The following is a 17,802-nucleotide window of genomic DNA, read 5'->3' as shown; positions in this document are numbered from 1 at the left end:
GACAGTGTGGGCAGAAGAAGACAGGACCTGGAAGTTGATAATATTAGGACTAAGAAACCAAGTATGGAAATTTTTAACCGTCCAGTTACTTAAACACAATTGTCTTCCTTGACCCCATCTAAAACAGCAGTCATTTAAACTAAAATGCCTTGTGTAGTTTTAGAACTTCTCAAACAAGTTCTAAGGCTATGGTAGTTGGCTCATTGTTCATGTTGCAACCTGGCTGCTTCTGCAGTATTTATTTTTTTTAACAATGAAATCAGTACAAAATTAAGTTACGTTTTAATTTAAGTTTAGTTTCTCTTGCTTTTAGGGTCTCGCACTCTCACCCTGCAACTGTGCATTCAGTCAGAAAGCCCAGAAAAAATTCTGAAATCACAGTAAGACTAGTTGGGTAGTTGATTACATGAAGGTCAATTAAACATCAATAACATTAAAAATCTTCTCATTACTACAGGCAACTCATCACAATACACAAAGAATTTTATCCAAATTCCAGCATCCAGAGACTCTCTGCCAGCTAGAGAGAGAAGGGCTTAGTAAGCGTCAAGGCCAGCGTCCTTAATGAAACATTTAACTTCCATGAGTACATTCGTAAAGTGGCTCCTGAAAGTAACCTGCTGAGAGAATATCAGAGAACCCTCAAACTCATAGGTCTATGGTAGAGTACCCAGACTTGAAGAAGGCACATACTGACCTGAATAGGGATTCCATTGTTAGTTTTTTTTTCATTTTGTAGAATAACCATCATCACACTGTTATAGTTCTCACAACAAAATATCTTCTATGAATGAATAAAGGGAGAATGAACTGAAGGAGAGAACAAGAGAAGCAAATGGAGAATAAGGATGAATGCAGGTAGATAGTAGTGGGGCAGACTATCGATGTCAGTGTCTCCCTCTCCTCTTGAGAGATGAATGACACCCACTAGCAGTATTGGGAAGCTGTCTCTTTTTGCTCCAGTCATAGAAAAGGAGTTTTGGTGGACTTGGATATAATAAATGACAAATGATATCCATAATCTTTGCAAATAATCTGCCCAACAGTCTAACTGACCAAATTATAGTATCAGCTGTTAATGCAACTTTACTGTCTCCAACACCCAAGACACAGTGCTTAGTTAAAGTTGCACCGAGGACTGAGCAACACTTTTATGTAATATTGGGCTTTGCTTAGTCTAAAGGCAAAATCACCACCAAGTCCATCCTATTTCCCCATTATGAATTTAGGATATGCCTACTCACAGGAGGTCTTCTTAACAAAGTGGAATTGACAAAGCTTAACGGACCAAAAGTCAGAACTTTCTCAATGCCAAGTCCCTTTCAACCACCATGGTTTATTCCACTTCACCACCTCACCAAACACTAAGAAGAATATGTTTAACAAAGGCTGGGTTTTTTTCTTTGAGATCTCCTTTACATTGATATCATAAAATTCTACTAAAAACATCTAGCAGATCAAGTTATCTCCAAGAATAGAAATTCTGTATAAAAATATAACACAAATACTTCAGACTAATTAGCTAGCCAAAAATACCAGCAATTCAACATAACCAGCCAGGCACTGAAAAAGAAAGTGTGAGGATTAAGCCATTTTAGACTTTGGCTTTACCCTACATGAGCCAACGCTCCTCCCTTCTCTCCTGCTGAAAAGGAAAAGTGTTGCCTGGTGTGATCTTTGCATGGTGCTTCATTCTCCTTATCCAGGCTCGAAACACAGCAGGAGAGTGTAATCCTACTTTAGGCAGACTATTCTAGTGTAATCTCTTGCTCACTCAGAGTACACACAAGTCACTTTTGACTGCTCCATAAAAGATTCAAACTGTCAGAGTCTGGCCATCTGTCATCTGCTTCTGTTTGTCTGTCAGACTTTCAAGCCATTCTCTCTCTATTTGTCTTTCCATCAATCACTACCACACACTGTATGTGTTCTTGTCTGTTTGTCCGTATATAGGACTGAATGTGACTCCTTGAAATTGAAACTAATGATCTCTTGAGCATCTTTACATTACATAAGCACATTAAGGGAAGTCCCGTGGTAATGGGATTCGGATTTATGGACAAATGTGCATGCATGTAAGAGCATGATTAGGTTTGCTTGTGTGCGCAAGTATACAGTACAACTTTGTGCGTGTCTACATGATATATATGTAGGGATGTGAATCGAATTGATTTTATTTATACCAATGCCATTATCGATTCTGCTTATCGGTCCGATTCTTCATCGAATCCCTTAACAATTCCTGACCAATGTTCTGTGTGGGAAAAAAATAAAAACAGGCGTAGGCAGGTTTTCAGCTTCAATGCAACTGTTATTATCTCTGAGTCTGAACATAGATTGTAGCCTGAGAGCTAACTGTAGCAACAGCCTGTCTGTCTTCATCTAAAATGCATGAAATGTGAAAATATATGTACAGCATTTGTTTCATTTAGGTTTTTCTGTCAAAGAAAAAACCTGCTAAGCCTGCCTGCAAAGTGCTTATGTTATTATAACATAGGCTATTTACCCTTGGTAACGGACGTACTGCTCGGCTGGGGAGCAGTTGCACTTGTGCGTAGTGTCAATGACATGGCATGTTTTGCAGAAAGATGTTTCATCATATTGCTGTTTCCGCTGTTGCTTGCAATTACCATTTTACAGACATTACAGTGTTTCCAATGGGTTGAGAATTTACTTGTGGTGGTGGGTGGAGCAATGTGTAATTAATGCGCATACAGAGACTCATGCAGTTTAGAGGGGGAAAGTGTTACCGATGTGATTTTCTGTAGCTACAATTTGCAGATATCCCCTAAATGCCTCACATGCAGGCTATCGGTAGACGCTAGCTAGGCAGTAGTGCATGGAGAAACCTCTAGTTCCTACTCAGTTACTGCAGCACACGCAACTTAGACAAGTGTATCGCAAAAAATTTGTCTGAAAAGAGTGAAATAAGGAATTAGGCTTAAAGTGAGTGATTTTATCTTCCTGAACAGCTCTTAATCTACCTGGGCAGGCCACCCGAGTAGAGCCTATGTATGGGAAACGCTGCATTACAACTAGCACTCTTGTCATCTTTCTTCGTGAAATGAAGCCAGGCTTTGGATCGCTTCTTCCTCGTTTAAATTTACTTTTCCTTCATCAATCTATATTCAAAACCCCAAAATGACAAAGTAAAAACTGAAATTTTAGACATTTTTGCTAATTTCTTAAAAAGGAAAAACTGAAATGTCACATTTACATAAATATTCAGACCCTTCACTCAGTACTTAGTTGAAGCACCTTTGGCAGAGATTACACCCTTGAATATCTTGGGTATGACACAACAAGCTTTGCAAACCTGGAGTTGGAGATTTTCTGCCATTCTTCTCTGCAGATCCCCTCAAGCTCTGTCCATTTGGATGGGGACCGTCGGTGGACAGCCATTTTAAGGTCTCTCAAGAGTTGTTTGACGGGGTCCAAGTCAGGGCTCCGGCTGGGCTACTCAAGGACATTCACAGATTTGTCCCTAAGCCGTTACTGCATTGTCTTGGCTGCGGCTTAGGGTCATTGCTCTGGTGGAAGGTGAACGTTTGGCAAAGCCTGAGGTCCTGAGCGTTCTGGACTAGGTTTTCATGAAGGTTTTCTTTGTACTTTAGTCCATTTAACTTTCCCTAAACCCTGACCAGTCTCTCTCAGTCCCTGCCATGGAAAATCACTCCCATAGAATGATCCTGCCATGCTTCATCATTGGAATGGGCAGGTACTTAGTGGTGCCTGGTGTTTAAGATGGCGCTTAGACATGACGCTTAGGATTGAGGTCAAACAGTTCAATTTTGGTTTCTTCAGACTAGAGAATTTTCCTTTCCCACAGTCTGTGAGTCCTTTAGGTGCTTTTATGCACACTCCAAACGGCTTGCATGTGTCTTTCACTAAGGAGAAGCTTCCATCTGGCCACTCTGCCATAACGCCCAGAACGGTGAAGGGCTGCAGTGATGGTTGTCTTTCTGGGAGTTTGTCCCAGCTCCACACAGGATCTCTGGATCTCAGCCAGAGTGACCATGGGATTCTTAGTCACCTCTCTTACCCAGGCCCTTCTCCCTCGATTGTTCAGTTTGGCCAGGCGGCCAGCTCTAGGAAGAGTCCTGGTTGTTCTAGACTTCTTCAACTGAAGAATTATGGAGGGCACTGTTCTCTTTGGAACCTTCAATGCAGCAAAAATTGTTTTGTAGCCTTCCCCATATCTGTGCCTCGACACAATCCTTTCTCTGAGCTCTGCAAGCAGTTCCTGGCTGGGTTTTTGCTCTAATATGCAGTCAGCTTTGACACCTTATATAGACAGGTGTGTTCCTTTCCAAATCATGTCCAATCAATTGAATTTACCAAAAATGGACTCCAATTAAGGTGTAGAAAAATCTCAAAGATGATCAAGAGAAATGGGAGGCACTTGAGCTAAATTTCTGGTGTCATAGCAAAGGGTCTGAATACTTCTGTCATATTTTCCTTTAATAATTTTTTTAAAATTTCTAAAATATCATTTTAGCTTTGTCATTATGAGGTAGTAACTGTAGATTCATGGGGGGAAAAAATAATTTAAATGATTTTGGCATAAGGCTGCAACATAAAAAAATGTGAAAAAAGTGAAGGGGTCTGAATACTTTCTGAATGCACTGTATGTGCAGGTCTGAATGTTTGTGTGTATGTGTCTGTGTGTGTGTGTGTGTGTGTGTGTGTGTGTGTGTGTGTGTGTGTGTGTGTGTGTGTGTGTGTGTGTGTGTGTGTGCGCAAGTTTGACTGAAAACCATTATTGTTCACAGACAGTGATTGTGCAGCACCTTTTGGGGAATTCTGTGCTTTCTTTTCAACTGCTCTCCTTTTATTTCCTGTCTTTATTCCTGGCATGCAGTGCTGGAGCCTCACTAAGATACAATGGGTCATTTCAGCCAAGTAGCCAACAGTGAGGTAATCAACAATAACAAACACAAGAACAGCCTACTGCCTTCATTATCAGTCTGGAGAAAGAATCAAAAGTACACTCAAACTAAGCCACCTACAGAAAGCCAACAGAGGACCTTACCACAGTGACTGGCTGTAAAGTTTTGATCTGCATTTTGCTATACTATTAGCAGAGGATGTCTCTAGTGGAAATGTTAGAGTAGAAGAGGAGGGGTGAGGTGACACAGAGGCACATTAGTAAAAAAAAGCTTAATAGTGTGTTTATGTAGAAAATGTCACATGGTATCTCTAATAGTGTAATCTTATATGTGCTACTGTCAGGGAGAGTGATAGCAGGAATAAATAGACAGAACATACATGGGGTTAGAGATGTGTTGAATTGAGCTGAATTAATTTCTTTCTCCAGCCAGTGATGGGTAAAATGTTTCTTCTCTCTGCGTTTATGTGCAGTTCCAGGCCATCACTTTCTGTAAGATAATTTTAACCTGTGACTTGGAAATGTCATTTTAATGGCGATACGGTCCTTACTTAACAGTAAAGAATGAAGGATTCAAAAAACAGGTATAGCGAAAATAAACAGAACTAGAGCCATTCATTAAGAATGGCTGCTGCTATATTCCCCAAACAATTACTGAAACACGACAGGATAGCTGTTGCTCAATCGATATGAAGTACAATAGCAGAACCCGAAAAATGAATGAAATGAAGCTTAGGATATGGACCTTTGCCCGGTTGCATACCACCTTCTGCAGCTAACAAATATAGGCAGACACACTTCAGCGTGGTCACAGTGATTTTTTGAAGAGTGGGGAAAATAAAAGGAAGAAAGGATCAATGTCACAGTCTAATGGCTCACCATTTTTTCAGTGAATGCCATACTAAAAGACACTGGCTACATTTTCAGGGAGACAGCTTTGTAAAGCTTCTTTTTTTAAGAAAAATGTAGGATTGGGTCTTTGTCTTGACACAGAGCAACAGCAGAGACAGAGACAAAGAGGATGAGATAAAGTTTCACAGTTCAGGTATAACTATCTTGATTCTCTACTTTGTATCTTCCTGTGGATTTGCAATGCCTCTCATAGCCTTCTTTATCACTGATGCCTTTTCTCTCCCTCTCCCCTCCCTCCCTCCTTCCCCTGCTCTCACCCTAAGTGGCCAGTTGTCAAAGTCAGCTGAAGCCCAGTTAATGAAGAGGTAGATTTATTAGCGAGACATCAGTGGAACAGGCGGAGGGGAGTGGAACCCCTAGAAGCCAGCAAGCAAATACAGCCACTAAGTATGCATAACAACAACAAAAAAAAGAGGGAAAAGAGAAAGATGATGGATGAGATAAAAAAGGGATGGTAAAGAAGGAGAAAAAGGAGAGGAAAACTGAATATGTTCAAAAGAAATAAAACAAAATTCACAAAGCAGACAGAAGAGCAGTAGAAAGCACCCAGTCACAGAGGCAGGGGGAGACACAGCTTCCCTCTCTTTTATCCTCTATCTAGCAGTGACTACAGATTGAGCTCTTACCGTCTGTTGTAGGTCTGGGATACCAATGCGGATGACCACAGTATTGCCTGTCGGCTCCTCCATGGGTGCTCTTGCACTCTGGCTCCGCTCTGCACCGGGACAGAAAGCCGGAACACGGACAGGAACAGGAACGCCGCTGTCCTCTTCCCGGGAGCTGCCGCTGTCAGTGCTGGCCCCCTGGCTGCCGTTTGCTGCGTGTGTGTAAGGATGTGTGAGTGTGTATGAGTGTGTGTGTGTGTGCTGCCGCTGCTGCTGGTCCTGCCGTGGAGGGCTGGGTGGCTCATGTTTGCCGGCTGCCGGACGCAGAGGCATGCTCCGTGTTAGGGGCTCGGTCTATGTTGCTCTCTCTCTCTCCACACATAAACAAGCATACACACACACACACACACCGATGACTCTCACTCAAACTACACGCACACACAGCTTGCAGCGTGAATTATTCGCCTGGGAGAGAGAAGAGGGAGGGAGAGGGAGGCAGGGAAGGAGGGTGGCAGAGAGGGAATGGGCAGAGAGGAGGAGGTAACAGGAGATTACAGAAAGATGGAGGGGCAAAAACACAAAGAGAAAATAAGTACCAAGGGAACTTAGGAATTAAAACTGTGAAGAGATGCAGAGATAAAGCAAGATTGAAGGAGTCGCATTCATAGAATGGTGTAGAATTATTTAACTCTAATCTGTGATTTGCACAAAAGATCATCCTAATGCAATTACCAAAAAAAGAGGCACAACCAGTCTTTAAATAGAACAAAACAGATAAAAGAGAAACTTGAGACAAATAGCAGAATTGAGATAGAGGATTAATCAACATTTGTAAGGTAAGGATCAATATTTTGATCCTTAGTATTAACTGTGGGTTTGAATTGTGTTGTGTTAATAGAAGCATAATTAACTAATAAATGCAACTGCTGACATAAATCTTTCAAAATTTTCACTCTGGTTTGATATTCATATTTTTTAAGATGCTCAATTCACCAAATGTGAAGGAACTTCCCCAGTAACACATGAAAATGAACTCTGCCCATGTTGATGTTACAATGTTTGTAGTGTGACACTGCTGCTGTCACACTTTTGCTGTAGTTTACTGACAGTGTGGTGACGTCAGAACAGCATGGAGGGGGGGGGCATTGTTCGTTCAGATCAATGTTGGGTAGGATTTGGCCTTCGTGCTTCACTTTATCTATCTGGATCTGGTGGGGGTGGCGAGGGGTCACTGATCAAATGGTAAGCTGAGAGCAAACTGCCATAAACAAGAGGTTTGTGTGCTCTGTGAAACCTTAAGACTGGTACTGTGGTTAGCAGCTATGCAGAAAATGTCAATCCGACCTTGATTTCGATCTAAGTGTGTTGTAAATCAGGCATCCGAAAAACAATTTCATAGTCTGTGACTGTCATGTTTTATGAAAAGAGATGTGTAGTTTTCATGTTGACAAACCAACATGCTTAATGTACTGGCCTATTCAGTTCATGCTGTCATATTCAATTGAACTCAGAACTCAAGATGACAGTAGAAATGCTTATCAGAGGAGTTCAGTACACGACCTCTGTGTGGTGTGTAAAACAAATACTCCAGGGCTTGAATATCGCCAGTTACACAGCCCACCATTTGAACAAGCAAGCTTCTCATGCAAGGAAAATGTACAATGAAACATTTGTGGCAGGTCTGTTAATTATTAATTGTGAGCTTAAGTTAGTGCTGTGCTCCATTATGTTCTCAGAGCCATCACTGTTCAAGTTGACCAAGACAGTACTTTCTTATAGGGTGGAATTTAAAGCATGCACCTCAGGAGACACAAGAGATCAAAGCTCTGACGCTGCTGTTACACAACATAATGTGGGCACCTGAGCTGACACACACATGCAGATATACAATATATGCACACAAATGCACATGCAAAGGGATATCCACAAAAATACAAGCTTCAGGAATATTTACACACATTAATCAACATTCGACATTCTTCTGCTCTGTGTCCTCTGCATGGGTGATTTATGAAGATTCACATACATATTTGTATTTTATAAACTTAAGTATCAGGTTACACAAGAGAGCACAGCACTAAACATCAGACACCTGAATAGTATTGGAGAAGTTGGCCAAGAGAAGACATGGAAGCTGCTGATATCAAGAACCAGAAACACAAACAAAGAATAGCTGTTCTGGTTACATGCTATGAGTTAACAAATCGTATAATGTGACTGAAGGGAGCAACAAGTGAGACAGAGAAAAAGTGTGAGGGTAGAGTTTCTGCCAGTGGTCCTTTCTCTTGTACAGTTTCCATGTGTCTCGTTGGATTTCCTGTGAAGTTACTTTAGCCAAAATGTCACCTCATTATATCAGAAAAGCCTCTGATTCCTGCAGACAGCTTCTTCAAGAGAAGATTTTAAAAGCAAATCTTGCTGCTATCCTATATGCTAACGACCTTGTGGAAAGACTTAACTGACTGGAGAGTCTCAGAGCAGATACCAAAGCGCTAATTTGGTGGCACACTTTTGCTTTCAGCTGAGGTAAACACAAATTATTCTGAAAGGTATTGGGCCAAATAACCCCATCGCAAGGTTAAAAGAATATATGGACTTAAATCCCTCTGGGTCACACATTTTCAACTCTCACTGAAAATGATGCACTACGGAGGCTTGCATGTGAGTGCCCTGCCAATACTGGACATTCTACAGTATCTAATCCCATTAGCATTGGAGAAAGAGCATGGCAGGTAGCCCTAATACATTAGAGGATAGCAGTTCACTCTACCTGTATGTTTGGCTTGCCAGGTCTTTAGAGCAAGGAAAACTCTTCCCCAAAACCTCGTATTATACCTCAATATTCAAATTTTATAGAGTGATTCTGTGCCCTTACAGTACTGGCCAAATGGGTCTCTGTGTACTTTAAAAATGGCACAATGGATTACAATGAAACTACAGTGTTTGTAACTAGTTTAATTAACAATTTTAAGCTGTGTACAAGTTAATATCAGCAGCCAGAATGCAACACTTTTAATTTTTCAAAATGATGATATTTAGAATTATCTGAGTACATGAAGTGCATGATAAATGACAACAGATTACGCAATTGGAAGGATTAAGTTCTGGGAATGTATCAAAGGGACCTAAGATGACTTGCCAATAAGCAATAATGATTCCCCTAGATAGCTGGAGCAGGGCCAGGGAGAGATTTCATCCTACTTGCATCATACAAGGATAAACTGTGCGGGCAACAGCATTTGAAGAGATCTACATACAGGGAATGAGTTATCTGGCTAGAGAAATGGCAATAAATAAGTCAGTGAACAAAGATTTGGGGTTAATATGCAGTACACTTTTTTATCCACCTTAATTTTCATGAGTGTAGTTCACAGGCTTCTACAGTCTATTCTAAAAGATCTACAATATTTCAGACTGAGATAGAACTCTGGGGTATGGATGAGTATAAGTGTGTAGTTCTGTGTAATTCTACAACTAGAGCTGAAATGATTGGCCAACTAAAAGGATTAATGGGACAGAAAATATATCTAACAAGTTTGATCATCAATTAATTGCTTCAGTCATTATCAAGCAAAAATATTGAATAGCCACTTTTTCCAGCTCCTCATATGTGAGGATCCATATCTGTTCTTTTTTATTCTGGGCTGATCTGGCAGGCAGAACCCCAGGGGATTAAGTTCATGGTCCAAGTTGTGTATGAAGTCCTACCTAGCCCAGAAAATCTCCACATCTGTAGCAAGAGTAATTCTCAAGCATTTCTTCTGTGTCCCGGGAAAGATTCACTTGAGCTAATCCTCAGCAGCTACCCAACAGTCCTGGGGGAGGGCCGCTATCACTGGTGACATGACCAGGTGCTGAAGACAGCTGCAGTTGCAGTTTTGGCCAACGCTGTTGCCAACAACAAGCATGTCCACGGCCAGAGAAACATCGCCTCTGTCAGGGCTGGTGAGCTGTCTCAGCCAAAGCCCAGGTCAGCAGCCAATCTGCTCACCCCTGTGTCACACTGAGAGCTGCAAGTCGACTTGGAGAGGCAGCTCAACTTCCCAGACCATGTCATGATAACTTTGTTGAGACCAGATGTGGTGCTATCATCAGCCTCTTCCAAGCAGGTGCTCCTTATAGAGCCAGAAGAGAGGCTGGGAGGTGTGCTGTGAGCACACTGAAGTGGAGTGTAGAGGCTTTCCTGGCCACTCACTGTTCAAGGTCTACATTTTTCTATAGTGTTGCTCAGTGGGTTGTGCACTGAGGGTCCCTGTCTCCTTCCGTCCCTGTGCTGAAGTGCCCTTGGGCAAGACAATGACCCTAAGTTGCTTCACTTGTAAGTCGCTTTGGATAAAAACGTTTGCCAAATGAGTGACTGTAATTGGTATCACTGGGGCTGCAAGGAGGAAAGCCATCAAGTCCACCATGCAGGCTGCAAAGAGGGCCTCCAGATGGCTTTGGATTAGGAGTGATCCATGGGCCAATGGCAAATGGTCTGCACTTATAGAGTGCTTTTCTAGTCTTATTGATCACTCAAAGCACTTTACACTACTGCCAAATTCACCTATTCATAACCACATTCATACAGTGCTTTTTCTATACAAACAGCGCTTTTCTGTACACACACACACCCACACACATTCACACACCGATGATACATCGTAGGCAATTTGGGGTTCAGTATCTTGTCCAAGGACACTTCGACATGTCGGGGATCGAACCCCAAACCTTCTGGTTAGTGGACGACCTGCTCTACCTCCCCAACACCTGGTATTCACAGGCTGTCTCCCATCCAAGTACTAACCAGGCCCGACTTTGCTTAGCTTACAAGATCTGACAAGATCGGATATATCCAGGTCGGTATGGCTGTAAGCCACTGCTGCTGGTACACAAGCCAGGGTCAGATCAACCCTGGGTGGATAGCCTGAGTGAGGCTGTATGATATTAGCAGATCCAAAACACCCGATGACCTCAGGAACATAATTGAGGATGTGTCCCAGCGCATCCTTGTTTGTATCTTTAAATCAATCTCTTCTTAATGATCAATGAAAATTGAATGGTTTGAGGTTTTGAACCATTTGTGATATTAAAAAAGCAATTTGAAAACATCGACTTGGTCTCTCAGAAATTGCCATTACTATTTTTCACCATTTGATAAATCTATGAATAAAAAAAAAAACATTAATAGATTAATCAGTAATGAAAACTTGCAGCTGATCTTACCATTTTTTGTTTGGCACAGTGAACTGTGTGAGTAATTGTTATGGCCCTATTGCTGTGGATTGTTTGTTTTTGTGTTGCCCTCCTCTCTCTCCTGTGCCTCAAGTACCGCCCCTCGTCCTGTGGAGCACGTTAATCACCCGCAGCTGACTCCCATCACTCATCCACAGGTGCATAAATGGGGAGAAAGGGAGACCAGTCTGGGCCAGCGGGCCATGTAGCAGTTTGGGTGCTGTGGTTTCGGTTTCGATACCGAGCTCGGTGCTGTCCTCCATTCCCCCTTTTCTCTTTTCATGTTGACGAGGAGGTTCATTTGAGTTTCTGTCTTTTATTGTTGCGTTATGCTGTAAATAAATCTTTTTTGCTCCCAAGAAATCGTCCATGTCCCTGTTCTTTCTTCTTCCCGGGTTCATTTATACATTTGTTACTCCCTTTAACCCCTGGACATGTTTTGGGGACATAACACATTGGGGGCTCATCTGGGATCTCGAAGGGAGATTGGTTGTTTTGTTGATTAGACCTGAGATTTTTGTGTGTTCTCTCCGGTGGCAGTCGCGGTGAGTACCGGTGTTGGGGTGTCCACTGTTTAGCTGCATAGCAGCTTCCTCAGCTATCCAGGTGAGTGTCCAGCTGAGCTGTATCGGCCTTTCCATCGGGCACTCGTTTATTATTTTGCCTTTTTTATTTTTGGGGTTAACCCTGGGCGGGGATAAATTTCCCTGGAGGAGGTATGCATTTCAGGGCTCGGGCCACTGAAGTTCAGCTTTTCAAGTCATCTCGAGCCCGAGAAGCCTCAGAAGACTGGTAGGCGCTTTTTTTTTTTTTTTGTGAATGGGGTACTGCGTTAGCCTGGCCTAGGGCCGTCGCTGCCTGCTGCAGGTGTTGCTCTTTTGTTTGCTTCATAGATGGTATGGCTTAGTTTGTGTTGGCTGAGTTCGTGGTCAATCCCACTGTGACTCAGTTTGATAAGTGTAGAAAAGCTGATATGTGTGAAATCGCCCATTATTATGATGTCCCTGTTTCCCGCAATCCCTAAAAAGGAACTGAAAGCTGTTCTCCTGGAGGGCTTAGTTAATGAAGGGGCTCTTATTTTACCACTGTCTGCTGAACCTGCTGGTGGTGTGGCCGTAATGTCTTTGGCTGAGAGCCACTCTGCTTCTCTGGTGGAGGAGCCAGCTGAGCAACTGCCGGTTAGCTTCACTCATGGTTTAACTGGGGTGGCGGAGGGAAAAACCAGTATGCTGCCACAGTTTGATCCTTTTTCTGTTGAGTCCACTCTTAGTTCTAAGGTGGATACACAGTTGAAAGTTCGTCTTGTTTGCCTCCAGTTTGAAAAAGCGGAGCGGGAGAGGGAATTTCAGCTTCGCAGGAAGTTACAGTTGAAGAGGTTAGAGGCAGAGACAGCAATTAAAATGCGACAGTTGGAGCTGCAGTTGGACTCAGGTTTTGCTGGAGCTGGTAACTTGCCGTCATCTGGCTCTGCAGTTGCATTTGATGGTAGTAAAACTTCCTTTAGTCCCTGTGTTTCGCGAATCTGAGGTTGAGATTTGTTTCACTGCGTTTGAACGCATAGCCAATGCGTTAAGCTGGCCGCCGGATGTGTGGGCCATTTTGCTATAGTGAAAACGAACTGGTAAAGCTCAGGAAACGTGCACTACGTTTTCAGCCGCTGATAGCATGGTGTATGACAAACTTAAGGGTTCTTTTCTGCGAGGATATGAGTTGGTGCCAGAAGCATATCGACAGTGTTTCAGGGGTTTTAAGAAAACCCCCAGTCAGACATATGCTTTTTTTTTTTTTTTTTTTTGATAACTGGTGTTCTGCCAGTAAGGCTAATGATTTGGTTTCAATACAGGAGCTACTGTTTTTGGAGGAATTTAAAAACTGTGTGGTTGATCATTTTGTGACTTATTTAAACAAACAAACAAACAGTATCCACTCTGCAGCAGGCTGCTGTGTTAGCAGATGAGTTTGCTCTTACTCATAAAAATATCTTTGTGCATCGTGATGTTTTTTCCCTCCAAGATTCCTCTCCAAAGACTAGTGACTGGCATGTTACACAGGCTTTACGTGTCAGTACACCTTTGTCAAGTCCTAGGGTGGGGAGATGGTGTTTCTTCTGTCACAAGCCTGGTCATTTAGTTGCTGACTTTGAGACATTAAAACATAAGCAGCAGTCTCAAACCAGGCCAAAAGGGGAAGGACTGATAGAAACTGTCTCCATCCCCAGTTACCCATCCTCCAGTTACAAAAGGGCCAGATGAATGCTTCAAACCTTTCATTTCCCAAGGGTTTGTATCTCTTACGGGGAGGACCGAAGATCAGTGTCCAGTCACCCTATTGTGAGATATTGGTGGTTCCCAGTCATTCATTCTTTCTAGTGCCTTGTCTCTGGGTAAGGAGTCTGCCTGTAATGTGATCACAGTAGTCAGGGGGATTGGACTGAGTTTTGTACCTGCACCTCTTCACCATGTCCATGTGCAGTCAAAGCTAGTTTTCGTTTTTTTTTTTTTTGGGGGGAGGGGTCCGTAGCTGATCGTTCTTCCTTTCCAATCGATGGTATTGACTTCATTATTGGTAACGACATGTCTGATTCCCTGTTTGCGTCAGCCTCGACCAAGGACAGGCTGCCCCCTACTGGTGAGTCAGAGAATTGTCCTTCCAAAGAGACTGTTGCTGTTCATGATGTGACACTGCTGATGACTCATGATGCAATCATCCAGGCTCAAAAAAATGACCCATCTCTGGCCAAATGCTTTGCTGCTGTTGTTGATGGCATTAATAAGTGTAGTCGGAAGCAGTAATACTTACTGGATAATGATTTATTGTGGGTTCCACGAGTGGGAGCTACAGTCAGTGACATAGGTGAGGACTGGAGGTCAGTTCACTGCATAGTTGTTCCAGCTGGTTGTAGGCAGCTTGTGTTAGCATTGGTACATGAGCATTTAAGGTCTGGTCATGTTGGTAAAACAAAAAAAAATATCTCAAAACATTTCTTTTAGCTAGGAATGAAAGCCGACATGGCACGTTTCTGCAAACCATGTCACACCTGCCAAACTGCAGGTAAGCCAAATCAAAAGGTCCCCCCAGCCTCTCTGTGTCCCATTCCAACTATCGGTGCTCCATTTGAACATGTTATTGTGGACTGTGTCGGTCCTCTGCCCAAAACTAGGTTTAGTAACCAGTTACTGCTGACTGTTAGGTTTCAACTCAGTCTCCTGAGGCAATACCATAAGGAAAGTTACTGCATCAGTTGTTGGTAAAGCAATAATAAAGTTCTTAACTACTTTTGGGTTACCATGTGTGGTACAAACTGATCAGGGAACAAACTTCCTGTCTAAAACCTTTCAACAGACTCTGCAGCCCCTAGGCATTTGACACTCAGTGAGTACTGCTTACAGTCCTGAGTCAAGGGGAAGCAGCTGAACTGGCCTGTTGAAGATGTTACAGGAATAGTTTATGTCTGGTGCCTCCTCTGAAACTAATGTGTTGACTTTGTTTCACAGTGCAGAGCGTAGTTGCATAATGCAACTTCCCTGGTAAGGGAGGCTCTCTCCTCCTCCCACGGGAGCATGATGAAGTGGTTTGATTGTAAAGCAGTGGTGCATCAGTTTCATCCCAGTGATCAAGTGCTTGTGTTGTTGCCAGTGCCTAGGTCTGCCCTCACAACTTGATTTCTGGGCCCATATATGGTGGAACGGCAGGTTTCTGATACAGATTATATCATCCTCAATCCAGAGCGTAGAACGAAGAAACAATTATGTCATGTTAACATGCTTAAGCCTTACTTCCCCAGAGACACGTCTCTGGTGACACAGAAAAGTTTTGAGATGTGTGCTTCCTTGGTGTGTGCAGATAGTGCAGCTGATGATGGACTCAACTTGCCCTCTGGTGTCCAATAGAGTGGTAGGTTAACCAACTGTTAGTTTCTGTCGGACGTTGACTGCTGTCTGTCGTACCTCGATAACGAACAATCTGCTTCACTTGTTTCCCACTTTGTTTGATGATGTGCCAGACATTAGTACAAACTAATGTCTTTCAGCACGACATTGATGCGGGTTGTGCTGCTCCTATCAAACAGCATGCCTACCGCTGCTCCGTTTAGAAATGTCAAGTCATGAAAGCTGAAGTTGACTATCTGGTGAAAAACAGATTACCTATGCCTAGTCACAGCCCCTGGAGTTCCCTGTGTCTGTTGGCTCGTAAAGCTGATGGGACACCCTGTTTCTGCACCTACCTCAGGAAAGTAAATAGTTACAGTATTCGATTCTTTCCCATTGCCCCATATTGAAGACTGTGTGGATAGCATCGGTCCTACTACCTTCATCACAAAACTAGATCTCCTAAGAGCCTAAGTCAGGTTCCACTGACCCCCAGAGCATCAGACATTTCAGTGCTTGTGACCCTCAATCACTTCATGCAATACACAGTGATGCCCCTTGGCTTGAAAAATGCTCCTGCTACATTCCAGCGTTTGATGCACAAGGTGTTGGGTGATGTTCCCCACTGCAGTGTATATCTTGATGATGTAGCAGTGTATATCTTGATGATGTAACTGTGTACTGTAGTGATTGGTCAGACCATGTTTCTTGTCTGAGGACAGTGTTCCAGCAGCTTGCAGTGCAAACATGCCTCTTAATCTAACCAAGTGCGAGTTTGGCAGGGCAACTGTTACTTATTTGGGTAAACAAGTTGGTCATGGGCAAGTCCGTCCAGTGCATCTGAGGCCAAAATCACCGCTGTGTTGACCTACCCCGTTCCTGCCACTAGGCATGAACTTCACAGTTTTCTGGGCATGATGGGTTACTATCGGTGTTTTTGCAAAAACTTCTCAGTGGTAGCTGCACCCCTCACCAATTTGTGTGGCCCTAAGGTTCCCTTTGTGTGGACTGCTGAGTGCCAGCACTCTTTTGAAGCTGCCAAGTCTTTCCTTTGTAGTGCCCCTGTCCTAGCCACCCCTAACTATTCCCTTCCTTTTAAGTTGGAGGTTGACGCCAGTGCCTGTGGAGCCGGTGCCATGTTACTGCAGGATGATGCGGACTGCGTACCTCACCTGGTGCGTTTTTTCTCTGCTAACTTCAATCGCCATAAGCTGAACTACTCAACCATTGGGAAAGACACCCTGGCGATGGTGCTCGCCTTGCAGCATTTTGAAGTGTACGTGGGTTCCATATCGGTCACTGTGTACACCGACCATAATTATAACTAAGTAACTATTATATATAATAATAACTACCTTTATCCCCTGGACATTTTTAGGGGACGTAACAGTAATCTTTACAGAAACCCAGTTTCATATATATGTTTAATTCCATGCTATGCCATTGTAAACTACATAAATTGAATAAATGAGCAGTACTTGGGGATGGTTCAAGTACTTAATGAAATAGCTGGACCATAAATCTGACGGGGAAAAAAGTGACATCAGCACACCCAGGTGTAGATGATTCAGTATTGTCATTTGTCATCTTTCTCTATAATTGTATAATGACAACATTCAACTTCACATCTCAAAATCCGTACAGTGTAATGTCTCATATCTTATACCTTTTAAGAGACTTGGTTTGCAACAGGGCTCACTTAAAAACATATAGGATCTATGAGTGTACCTATAGGTTAACATTTCACTCCAGATTCTCTGTTTAACTCCCATGGCTTGGGAACATTAAGAGAATGGACTAAAATTATAAGGAGGCTATCTCTCATGCCTCAGCTAACAGCTACTGCTTCTTCTCTCTTCAGCTCAGATCTCTTTCACCCCACCCCCTCTCACCCCATCTCTTGCGCTCCAGCCCAGTAAAAACAAAGTGAATAATTCATGAACATAGCAGTGGGTGCATGGATCCAGTGCAATGTATGCGTGTATCTGAAACATTCGCTAGGCTTTTAAAGTCCCTGCCATAGAGCTGTACTGTACATGAGGACCTTCACAAGCACAACTGAAATCCACTGCAAGCCATCAGCCAGCCCTACCTGCTCCCTTCTAAGACACCCACACCAGAAGAAAGGAGGCTGGAGCAGAGGGAGGGAGAAATAAAAAAGGTAAGAAGGGTGGCTGAGGTAGCATGAAGGAGAGAGGGTCAAAGAGGATGTGGCAGAGACAGTCAGTGGGCCAAGAAAAAAGTAGAGAGAAAGGGAGCGTGGAAGAAAAAGGGAGGGTGGCAACGTGATGACAGAAAAGGAAGGTGGTGGAGC

The 17,802-nt window shown here is 43.0% G+C and overlaps 1 protein-coding gene and 1 long non-coding RNA gene across 2 annotated transcripts in view; one reads left to right on the top strand and one right to left on the bottom strand.

Moving 5' to 3' along the window:
- shank3a (SH3 and multiple ankyrin repeat domains 3a) overlaps positions 1-11,672 on the bottom strand; it is a 152,161-nt gene extending 140,489 nt beyond the window's left edge. Inside the window, exons 1-2 of the mRNA XM_040132424.1 lie at positions 11,611-11,672; positions 6,427-6,870 (exon numbers count right to left, since the gene is read on the bottom strand). Of these exons, the coding sequence (XP_039988358.1) occupies positions 6,427-6,738 (312 nt within the window). The 5' untranslated portion in view covers positions 6,739-6,870; positions 11,611-11,672. The remainder of the gene's footprint in view (positions 1-6,426; positions 6,871-11,610) is intronic.
- A 687-nt stretch (positions 11,673-12,359) lies between these two features.
- On the top strand, positions 12,360-16,994 carry LOC120792967. The gene is made up of 2 exons (XR_005707915.1): positions 12,360-12,411; positions 16,589-16,994. It is a non-coding gene; the product is annotated as an uncharacterized LOC120792967 (long non-coding RNA).
- Positions 16,995-17,802: the final 808 nt, after the last annotated feature.

The sequence above is a fragment of the Xiphias gladius genome, chromosome 8 (assembly GCF_016859285.1).
Source record: "Xiphias gladius isolate SHS-SW01 ecotype Sanya breed wild chromosome 8, ASM1685928v1, whole genome shotgun sequence".
In the NCBI taxonomy this organism is placed as follows: Eukaryota; Metazoa; Chordata; class Actinopteri; order Istiophoriformes; family Xiphiidae; genus Xiphias; species Xiphias gladius.
The sequence above is the reverse complement of the archived record's forward strand: the minus strand, read 5'-3'. Positions and strand labels throughout refer to the sequence as shown.